Raw genomic sequence first — 10,568 nt, 5'->3', positions numbered from 1 at the left:
GGGGGGGGGGGCCTGGGGGCCTGGGGGGCAGGAGGGGCCGGGCTGCCTGGAGCTCTCCTCTGATGCCCGAGGAGCACTGCCCTCCCACCTCTGACTTGATCCCAAACCCCCACCCTGGGCCTGTCTGGAGACTCAGGCCCCTTGGGGCCGGTTTACTTCCTGTAGGAATTTCCCAGCCGCCCAAGTCACTGACAGAGTCCAGGGATGACTCTCGGGTTTCCCTGTCTCCACGGCCCCAGGCCCGGAGGACTTCTGCAGGCCGCGTGGCCGCCGTGGGCGTGGGCTCATCGCAGACGAGCTCGCTCTCAGTCTCACAGGGCACTTCTGGCCCCGTCACGGGCACTTGTCATCGGCTGGCCGCTCCCCTCATTCTCCTTCGTGTGTGTGTTTCTTATCGCCTCGACTGGGTTCCTGAGACTCGGGGAGACTCCTGAGTCGCGCTGAGGCCTTAGCATTCGTTAAAAAAAATTGATTTTAAGTTTGCAGTAGCTTAGAAATGAGGACACATATATGCCCCAGTGTACATATTCTCGAGGGGTGGAGTAAAGTATCTTTTCTGGGATTTAAAGCGAAGAACAGCGCCAGGGAGGGATGATTTTGAAGTTCTCCCCAACTCTCAAGACTCCATAAGCCTTGGCACTGAGCTGGTGCTACCATCGGCCGTAGTGTGTTCAGGCATGAAATCCTTCAGGGTAGGTCTACGGCAGGTTTCTAAACGTGACCCGCTGTGACTTTATTCTCGTAGCTTCACAGATTCAAAGTCAGCGAGGGGGACATTTACAAAGTTACCTCAGCATGCACCTGCCGGCCACGTATGGTGGCCAAGTCAGAGCTGTGTCCTAAGTGTAGCTCTGACTAGCGATTTCTTAAATCTCAAGTTCTTACGTGTTCAGCGTCCTTCTTTCTTTTTTGCTTCCTTCCTGTTATTCGGGTCAGTGCCCTTAGTAACTGAAAAGGTAAGAACTGGCCAAAAAAAAAAAAAAGTTAAATAAAAGACAAATGAGTTCTAGTTTTTAAACCTATGGGTAATATTATTAACTCTACAGGAACAAAATGTGTACAATAGTCAATTTTCAAAAGAATGAATGTCTTCGTGTATGTTTCCTTTTAAGTCTCATATTTTGGAAATTTGATAAAGTAACTTAGAGTTCAGGTTATTGATATGTAAAGCAATTACTGGTCACTCACCAGTAACGTACTGGCTAAACATTAAAAAAAAGTACATCAACAAAAGGATCCAGGTGAACTCTGTGTGCCCAGGCGGCCTCTCTTAGCGATCCGTCTGGATGTCAGCAAATTGCTTACTAATGTGTTGACTTATGACCACCCTCAAAAGCAAAATGAAAAGCCTGGAATTTACAGCATATCAATGAATCAGTTGATAAGCTTTTACTGGTTTAATACCCTCCAGGCTTGCTGCTTGGAGCCACTTCAGGCCAGCAACAGAATGTTTGCCATCTCCGTGCGATAAAGGCGGGCGCGGGGCTAAACAAACTTTAAGACCATTATGCTGTTTGGTGAGATGTAAATGAAAAAAGTCAGAGAAATCTCCTGTAGGCGGGTGTGGGAGCGGGCAGCCCCCAAAATCAACCACGGCCCCTGACAAATCACTAACCTCACTTTTTAAACAACGGTCAGGACTTTTAGCTTGGGTGGAGATAAAATAATGCATTTGAAAAGTTGTAATTGCGGCAATAAAAGACCATCCCTCACTTGTAGGACTTGTGCCGGCAGAATTTCTAGATAAGGATCAAAGGCATCGGCCGTTCTGGGCAACACAGGGGCTTTTTGTCCACACCGGGGACGGGAGCGCCCCAGCTTTCCTGACCTTTCTGGGCAGCTCTGATCCGAGTCCACTGAGCCCTGTTGCAGGAGAGCCCGGGGCTGCCGCGCCGTCCCCGGTGGCCCCAGCTTAATTCTCTGACACTCTCGGGGACAAAATCCAACATTCCATCTGTTCAGTTCTTTCCACAGTCTATTTAAAAGAACCCACATTGTAACATGACCTCACTTTGCTCTGGGTCAGTTAGGAATGTGCCAGTGATCTTAAAAAAATTTTTTTTAATGTTTTATTTCTGAGAGAGAGAGAGAGAGAGAGGCAGGGTGAGCAGGGGAGGGTCAGAGAGAGAGGGAGACACAGAATCTGAAGCAGCTCCAGGCTCTGAGCTGTCAGCACAGAGCCCGACGGGGGGCTCGAACCCACGAACCGTGAGATCATGACCTGAGCCGAAGTCGGCCACCCAACCGACTGAGCCACCCAGGTGCCCCCTATTTTTAATTTTTTGAGGAGCCTTCCAACCTGTTTTCCATAGGGATTGTGTCAATTTACATTCCCGTCAACAGTGCACGTGGGCTCACTCTTCTCCACATTCTCACCCACACTGTTATTTCTTGTCTTGCTGACCACAGCCACTCTGACAGCCGTGGGCCCGTCCGCAGTCCCTGAGGCTGGTGACGAGCCTGTGTCATGTGTCTCGTAGCCATCTGATGTCTTCTTTGCACAAGTGTCTGTGTGGCACCTCTGCCTATTTTTTAATCAGACTTTTTGGGTAAGTTTCATGAGTGCTTTGTATGTTTTAGATATTAACTAAGCCCTTATCAGATATCCGATGAGCAAATATTTTCTCCCATTCTGCACATTGTCTTTTCACGGTGTTGACTGCTTTCTTTGCTCTGTGCAGAGGCTTTCGAGTTTTACGTGGTCCCATTTATTTACTTTTGCTTTTGTTGTTATATCCAGAAAATCATTGCCAAAGCCAAAGTCAAGCAGACATTTCCTGGATTTCTTCTAGAAATTTTGTGGTGTCAAGTCTTAAATTTAAGTCTTTTAAAAAAATTTCTTTTAATGTTTATTTTTGAGAGAGAGAGACCGAGTGCAACCAGGGTAGGGGCCGAGAGAGGGAGACACAGAATCCAAAGCAGGCTCCAGGCTCCGAGCTGTCGGCACAGGGCCTGATGTGGGACTTGAACTCACAAACAGTGAGATCATGACCTGAGCTGAAGTCGGACATTTAATTGACTGAGCCACCCAGGCGCCCCTTAAATATAAGTCTCTAATCCGTTTTAACTTCTGTTATATCCTCTTGATGACCTGACCCCTTTATCATTATATAATGACCGTTTTTTGCTTCCTGTTACAGCTTTTGAGCTACAGTCTAATTGTCAGAGGAGAGGCACGGAGCACGTTCTCTGCCCTTCACTCGGAGCCAGTGCGTCCTGAACGGAGTCTCACAGGCTGCACGTAGTTCATCTTGGTTCCTCAGTCCGTGCGGCCATCTTTCGCCTTGGGACTGGAGGAGCGGCCTGTTGTCTGACAGTTCTTTTTGTATTCCGTGTTCCTTTCCTCCGCTCTTGCTGCTTTTCTGTGCAAACTGATGATTTTCCACAGCACTGCGCTCTGACCCTCTTTCTCTCCTGGTGGGGTTTGCTTTGGGGTCACCGCAAGGCTCGCGTGAGACCCTGTGCGGCTGTAACAACCTATTTTACACCGATAACAACTTAGCTTCCATCCCAGACAAAAACTCCACTCTTTACTGCTCGCATTGTATGTTTTTGATGTCACAGTTGACCTCTTTTTATATTGTGTATTCATTAACAAATTACTGTAGTTATCATTGTTTTTACGACTTTTGTCCTTTAATCTCGACACAGATGAAGAGTTTAACACGCCCCGTGTCACAGTGTTAGAGGCCCTGGCTTTCCTGCGCTCCTACTTTCCCTGGTGTGTTGTGTGCAAATACGTTCTGTTGCCCATCGGCCCCTTTCGTCTCAGCTTGAGGAAGAGCTGGCATTTCTGTAAGGCTGGCCTGGTGCCGAGGACCCCTCAGTCCGGTCTGTCTCCTTCATTTCTGAAGCACACCTGTGCCAGAGGCAGTGTTCTCGGGTGGAGGACTTGCCTTTCAGCACCTGGGAAGTCTCCGTCCCGCTTCCTCCTGGCCTCGAGATCTCCGCCAGGACACCTGCCCACAGCCTTTTGGGAATTCCCTTGTGAGTGTGGGTTTTCTCCTGCTGCTTTTAAGATTCTTTGGTTTTGAGTTTTATTAGACTGTGTTTTGGGGGGGAAGATCTCTTTGAGTTGAGTTTGTTTGGTGACTTCATCAACTTGGCTATGCAAATCTCACCCATTTGGGAAGTTCTCAGCCGCTCTCTCTCTGCCACCTCCTCTCTCCTCTGAGACTCTCAGAATTCACAGACTGTTTCCTTGGGTGCTGTGCTCTCTTCACTCTTTTTGATTCCCTTTTGTTTTCCTCTGACTGGGTAATTTCAAATTTCCTTTCTTCTAATTCCCAGATTCTTCCTTCTGCTTGATCCGTTCTGCTGGGGATGCTTTCTATCTGTTCTCCACTCCAGAATGTATTTGATTTTTCTTTATTGTTTCTCTCTGTTGAACTTGTCATTATGTTTATGTATCATTTCCTGATTTCATCAGATGCTCCTGTGGTTTTTTTTTTTTAAGTTTTTAAATTTTATTTTTGAGAGACAGAGAGCGAGACAGTGTGAGAGCAGACGAGGGGTTGAGAGAGGGAGACACAGTCCGAAGCAGGCTCCGGGCTCTGAGCTGTCCGCACAGCACACAGTGCGGGGCTCAAACTCATGAACCGTGAGATCATGACCTGAGCAGAAGCTGGACGCCCAGCCGACCGAGCCCCCAGGCGCCCCTCCTCCTGTGGTTTCTTGCCCCTCACTGAGCTTCCTTCAAACACCTATTTTGAACTCTTTCACAGGCAAAGTGTAGCTCACCAGGCCTTTGGGGTTGGTTGCTGGAAGGTTGCTGAGACCCTTTGGTGGGGTCATGTGACCCTGGTTTTCACGCCCCCTGCAGCCCTGCGTTGCTGTCTTCACGGCACAGCAGCCCCTGCCTTCTGCTCTTTGCTGGCTGGCGTCAGGAGAGCGGTGCCTCCTGTCACGGCCCTGCTCTGGGCTTGGAGGCCCCCCCCCCCGGTCCTGCTCCCTCTTGTGTCGGGGTTCTCACGCGCGGGTGCCTTCTCAGCCTTCTGCGTGGCCCCCGGCCGGGGCTGATGCTCTCCCTTTGGCTTTCTCAAGGGTGAAGCCACAGAGCTGTGGTCTCTCCCTCGCCCACAGTCGGGCCGGCTTTCTGCATGTGCTCACTAGCCACCCGCCAGAGCGTGCGCTCACCACCAGGAGTGTGCACAGGGGGCCGGCCACAGGGTGTGGGCAAGGCACATGCAGCACTGTGGGCCGCGTGGGGGGTATGCAGGGGAGACAACCCCGGGGAGAGGGGCTTCTAGAGGGAGGCCATGGCACTGTCAGTAGGGTCCTNAGTGGGTCAGGACTCAGCACTCCGGGCAGAAGGAGGAGTCCCTCTGGAGACACGGAGGCCGGGTGCTCACTCACACGCCCTCACATTCCCCTGCAGGAGAAATCACGGGGGAGAAGATCTCTCTTGGCAGTGAGTGCCTCCCTGGGGGAGGGCTGACGTGGGTAAAGTCTGACTCCTCCTCTGACTCCCTCCGGAGCATTCCTGTGGGCATCGTGGAACTTTTCCTTGGGAAGCCTGGACTTCACAAAGGCTGTCTCGTATGTGGGTAGTTGTCAGAGGCAGGGCTCTCCGGGGCTCACAGCAGGCGCAGGGGCCACCTCGGGGTCCGCAGCTGGGACCAAGGTGTGCGTGGCTATTACCAGGCACGTGGGTGGGCGAGACTCCTTCTGGGCCCCTTACCCTCTGGTGCCGGGTCCCACGGTTGCACGAGGCACTCCTACCTGTGGTTGGGGCCAGACTGTTGCTGCCGATGGGTGCGGGGTGGATATGCGTGAGGGACGTTTTATTCGGCCATGTTGCTGATATCACCCCCAGAAAAAAATGTATCTTCTGATCAGTGCTTGTACATTCCTTGCTAAGTGTATTTTTAATTGTTAACTATTATGCAAGGGGTCCTTTTCCATCGCATATATCTGATTATTGTTGCTCTAAAGGAAACAATTATTGCATATTTATTTTGAATCTGAACATTTTCTAATAGTTTAGTTCTAATAATTCTTCAAATGATTTTACAGATTTTAAATCCACATGTAGAGATAATGTATGTACTATGTATTATATAATACACATGGCACACATGCACACACACACACACAAGCACATGCACACATGCATCACACAAGTGCAGGCACATGCCTGGACACACGCGTGCGCACTGTATTCCGTTTTCTTGTATTACTGCGTTGGCAAGGATTCACCAAAGTATGATGATAGTGGGTAACCGATTTTGCATCTTTAGGGTTTCACTGTCTAAAAAATGTGTTTTTAGTTTCTGATATATGGTCTTTACTTTGATAAAGAAATGTCACCTTACTCACGTTTGCTGTTATTATTAGAAATGGCTATTTAATTTAGTATTTTCAGTAAATATTGAGCTACTTTAATATGATTTTTCTCAGTCATTTTTAGATATTTCTTTCTGTGTTTGCTATTTTGATAGGGGATCATTTCAATTATATTTTCAGATTTAACAGATGAGTTTGCATACAAATCTTTTTTCATTTTAAAATGATTTCCACATAGATGGTTAGGCCTCCTGTTCCGTGTGTCTGCCTTCTCTTTTATCCGTTTTAACTCTCGTGAGAACTGGACATTGTTAGTTTTTTAAATGCTGATGAGATTGTCATCTTCAGTTTCTTTTCCCCAAAATGTCAGCTGTCGGCTTCACTTACCAGTTTTACTTTTATCCTAATAAATTACTTCCTTTATCTTTCTACTTTCTGCATTTTAAATTTTTTTAGTGTTGTTTATGTAGCTTTCTCATTTGAATGGTTAGTTCATTCTCTTTCATCTTGCTTGTTTATTAATAAATGTGCATGACACTAATTGTCCTCAAAGTGCAGCTTTAGTTATACACCACAGAATACTAGTGTGCTCATTGTCACGAACACAAGAACAGTGTATAATTTAGATTCTGAATTGCCAAATGCACTTTAATATTCATTTTTTTACTGTGATTTTCTTTTTTTTTTTTTTTTTTGCATATGCATCATTTATTTTTGAGAATGCCTTTCTATAGGGCATTTTAAAAATATAATTTATTGTCAAATTGGTTTCCATACAACACCCAGTGCTCATCCCAATATATAGGGCATTTTTATTTCAGTGGATTCTAATGTGTCTCTCACAAGCAGCTATTAAATTTTTTTCTATGTAATTCAAGTTTGTTATTTAATAGGGAAATTCATCTCAATCATGTAATTATGGTTATATTTTAGCCCTATCAACTTTTTTTAAAGTTTATTTACTTTGAGAGAGACAGAGACAGTGTGAGTGGAGGAGGGGCAGAGAGAGAGGAACAGAGAATCCCAAGCAGGCTCTGAGCTGCCAGTGCTGAGCCCGATGCAGGGCTCAGACCCATGAAACTGAGATTCAGACCCTCAACCACGTGAGCTACCGGGGTGCCCCAGCCCTATCATGTTACGTCCTCTGCTCATTATACTTTCTTGTTGCCTCTTCTTGGAAACCTCTTTATGTGCCCACACACCTATCTACTGTGGCCTTTATAATTGCTGTGTGGTAATCACTATATGGCCGTACCTGGGGGCAGACTCTTGGGCTGTTTATGGTTCTTTCTCTTTTATAATCATTGCAACAGTGAACATAGTCACTGAAACATCTTAGCAAACATGTAGATCTGTAGGGTAGATTTCTAGGGGGCTCAAATAGAACTATCAGCCAGAAGTACATTCTTAGTTCCACCAATGGCTTATAAAAATGTCCATTTCCCTCTCATTGACATCAATACTAGGTAATTATCATCAAAATTTCCAATTCTTGCGGATCTAGTAGGTTCTCATTTTTTAAAATTTTAGTTTTCTTTAATCATGAGTAAGGTTGAACATCTTTTAAAAATTTTTTTTACTGTTTATATTTACGAGAGAGAGAGAGAGAGACAGAGCATGAGTGGGAGAGGGGCAGAGGCAGAGAGGGAGACACAGAATCCGAAGCAGGTTCCAGGCTCTGAACTCTCGGCACAGAGCCCCATGCAGGGCCTGAACTTATGAACTGTGAAATCATGACCTGAGCTGAAGTCTGATGCTTAACCAGCTGAGCCACCAAGGTGCCCCATGGTTGAACATTTTTAATATAGTAACTAGACATCTGTAGTTCTTTTTCTGTAAACTGATTGTCACATACTCAGGAAATTTGCTTCTGGTCCTTTGAATTGCAAATATATTTGCCTGATTTGTCATTGGTCTTATTTTTTTTCTCCCTGTACATAAGTGTATGTAGTTATCAATCAGTTCCTTTATGGGCTGTGTGTGTGGTTTTAAAATCCTACTAGAAAGGTCTTTCCCACTCTCAGATCATAAATTTATAATGCTTCCTTCTAAAAGCATTATGTTTCTGTTTTCCTGTTTAACTCTTTGTTCCATGCGGGTGTATTTTGGTATAAGTTGTGAAACCTATTTTTGTGTACACCCTCTCTCCGTCGCCCACTCTCCCTTTCCTTCTGGTTCCCAGCCCACGGCCTTGGATTTCGGAACTCTGGATCCTAGCTCAGCTGCTAGAGTTTATCCCTAGCTTTTAATTGTTAACATTTCACTACAGTGTATTCCGTCTTCTGTATGTATGTGCCTGTGCCTGAGTGTGTGACCTCTTTACAGGTTGGCGGCAGACATCGCCACACATCACCCCCACCTAAACCCTTCAGCACGCCCCTCCGTAGCCGTCAGTGACAGTGCACTTAACACACCGTAGAGACTGAACACGGACACAGCACTACTGTAACACTGACTGTATCCACATTCCCAAACATCCCAGTATAGTGCTTGTTTTTAGTTTTAGTTTTGATCCAGGATCCAGAGACCTCTAATTACATTTAAATGTTATAGTTCTCAGACTTCCTTGTTCTAGAACATTTCTCATCCTTTTTTTTTTTTTTTTTTGTCTTTATGCCATTGACTGACATTTTATAATCCAAGCTAGCTGTTTTATAGGGTATTCCTCATTTTGGATTTACTTCATTACTTGTTTTCTTTTTTTAATTTTTTAAACGTTTATTTAGTTTTGAGAGAGAGAGAGGGAGTGTGTGAGCAGGGGAGGGTCAGAGAAAGAGACCGAGACAGAATGTGAAGCATGTTCCAAGCTCTGAGCTGTCAGCACAGAGCCTGACAGGGGGCGCAAACTCAGAAGCCATGACATCATGACCTGAGCCAAAGTCAGATGCTCAACTGACTAAGTGCCCCAAAGAGCAATTTTCTGTCACTCATTCTTACAAATAGGAGTGCAGGCTAACAAAACCAAGTTAGTGTGGGAAAGATCTAAATAAGTGTGTAAGGGAAACTTCCATAGATAATGATTACAGAAAAGTGGGACTATGAATTCTTAGTGATTTAAAGCTAGTGTCCCGTCAGAACACCATAGTCTCATACAGCAAAACCAATGTGGACTATCGGGTGCCTGGCTGGCTCAGCTGGTTAAGTGTCTGACTCCTGATGCCAGCTCAGGTCAGGACCTCACAGTTCCTGAGTCTGAGCCCCGAGTCAGGCTCTGCGCTGACCATGTGGGGTCTGCTTGGGATTCTCTCTGTCTGTCTTGCTCTCTGCCCCTCCCCCCTCATACATGTGCACATTCTCCCTCTCTCTGTCTCTCAAAACTAAACTTTAAAAAATATACACTATCACTGCATCTGAAGCAGGTAGCATAAAGATGAACGCAAACAACACATTAGCAATGACACGGAGTGTGCGTTCTCGAGTGCCTGCTGTGAGGGGCCTCTGTCAACACCGCTCCGCTGGCCCGGGCCCTGCAAGGTAGGGTGATCGCTGTCCTATACGCCCAAGGACACTGAGGCTTCGCCTGGAGCTGCAGCTCCTGAGGGTAGAGCTTGCGGGGGGGCGGCGAGTAGCTGGTCCCTCTCACCCCCGCTCCTGTCCCTTCCATATGGGCTTCCATGAGGGAAACCGTTCAACCAAAGAAGTAAACATAACACATAAAAACATAGTTTAAAGAAAGGGTAGAACCTGAAGTTATTTATTTCTGAAACTCTTGCAGTTTGGCCAGTTTGGTGACTCCCTGTGGCCCCGGGGCCTTGACTGTTACAAAGTTCCTCCTGGGTTTTAACTCCCAGTTCAGNGAACCGCGAGATCATGACCCAAGCGAAAGTCGGACGCTTAACCGACTAAGCCACCCAGGAGCCCCATAGCCGAAGAGATTATTTAAGCAGGGGTCACGAAATGGCCAAACAAGAGTTGTTTTGAATTTAAACTTCTCCCAATTTTATGAACTTTATGGTTTAACGAGAAAAGCAGAGCTGTAGTTGGCCGTCCGTGTGGGAAAGCAGCTTCACGGCGGCCAGGGCTTCTAGCCGCGTCTCAGCCGTGTTTACGGAGCCTGCACCCGAATGAGTGTCGTCCCTGCCGGTCCCCCTGCCCCCACGGGTCACGCGCTCTCTGCAGAGTCCAGGGCCCTACCTACCTTCCCTTCAAAGAACTTTCTCCGCAGCTTGGCATCGGTGGGAGGCACGGTTCTCCTCAGCTCTCGGTACCACTTTCTCACCACGTGTCCCCTCCAGCAGGCCTGGATCCTGGAACACACGTGTTTGGAGTGGCTTCAACGGGGG

At 46.9% G+C, this 10,568-nt stretch overlaps 1 protein-coding gene across 3 annotated transcripts in view; it reads right to left on the bottom strand.

Annotated features, from left to right (window-relative positions):
* Positions 1 to 10,568, bottom strand: part of RNF32 (ring finger protein 32) — a 29,078-nt gene that overhangs the window by 7,221 nt on the left and 11,289 nt on the right. For 2 of the 3 annotated variants that reach the window (XM_077761287.1, XM_077761297.1), the window contains one exon: positions 10,424 to 10,532. In XM_077761287.1, coding sequence (XP_077617413.1) covers positions 10,424 to 10,532 — 109 coding nt within the window. Of the gene's footprint in view, positions 1 to 345; positions 964 to 10,423; positions 10,533 to 10,568 lie in introns of those variants that run through there. The other variant, XM_077761298.1, reaches the window with a different exon arrangement.

Source organism: Crocuta crocuta, unplaced genomic scaffold (genome assembly GCF_008692635.1).
Source record: "Crocuta crocuta isolate KB4526 unplaced genomic scaffold, BGI_CrCroc_1.0 scaffold408, whole genome shotgun sequence".
In the NCBI taxonomy this organism is placed as follows: Eukaryota; Metazoa; Chordata; class Mammalia; order Carnivora; family Hyaenidae; genus Crocuta; species Crocuta crocuta.
The sequence above is the reverse complement of the archived record's forward strand: the minus strand, read 5'-3'. Positions and strand labels throughout refer to the sequence as shown.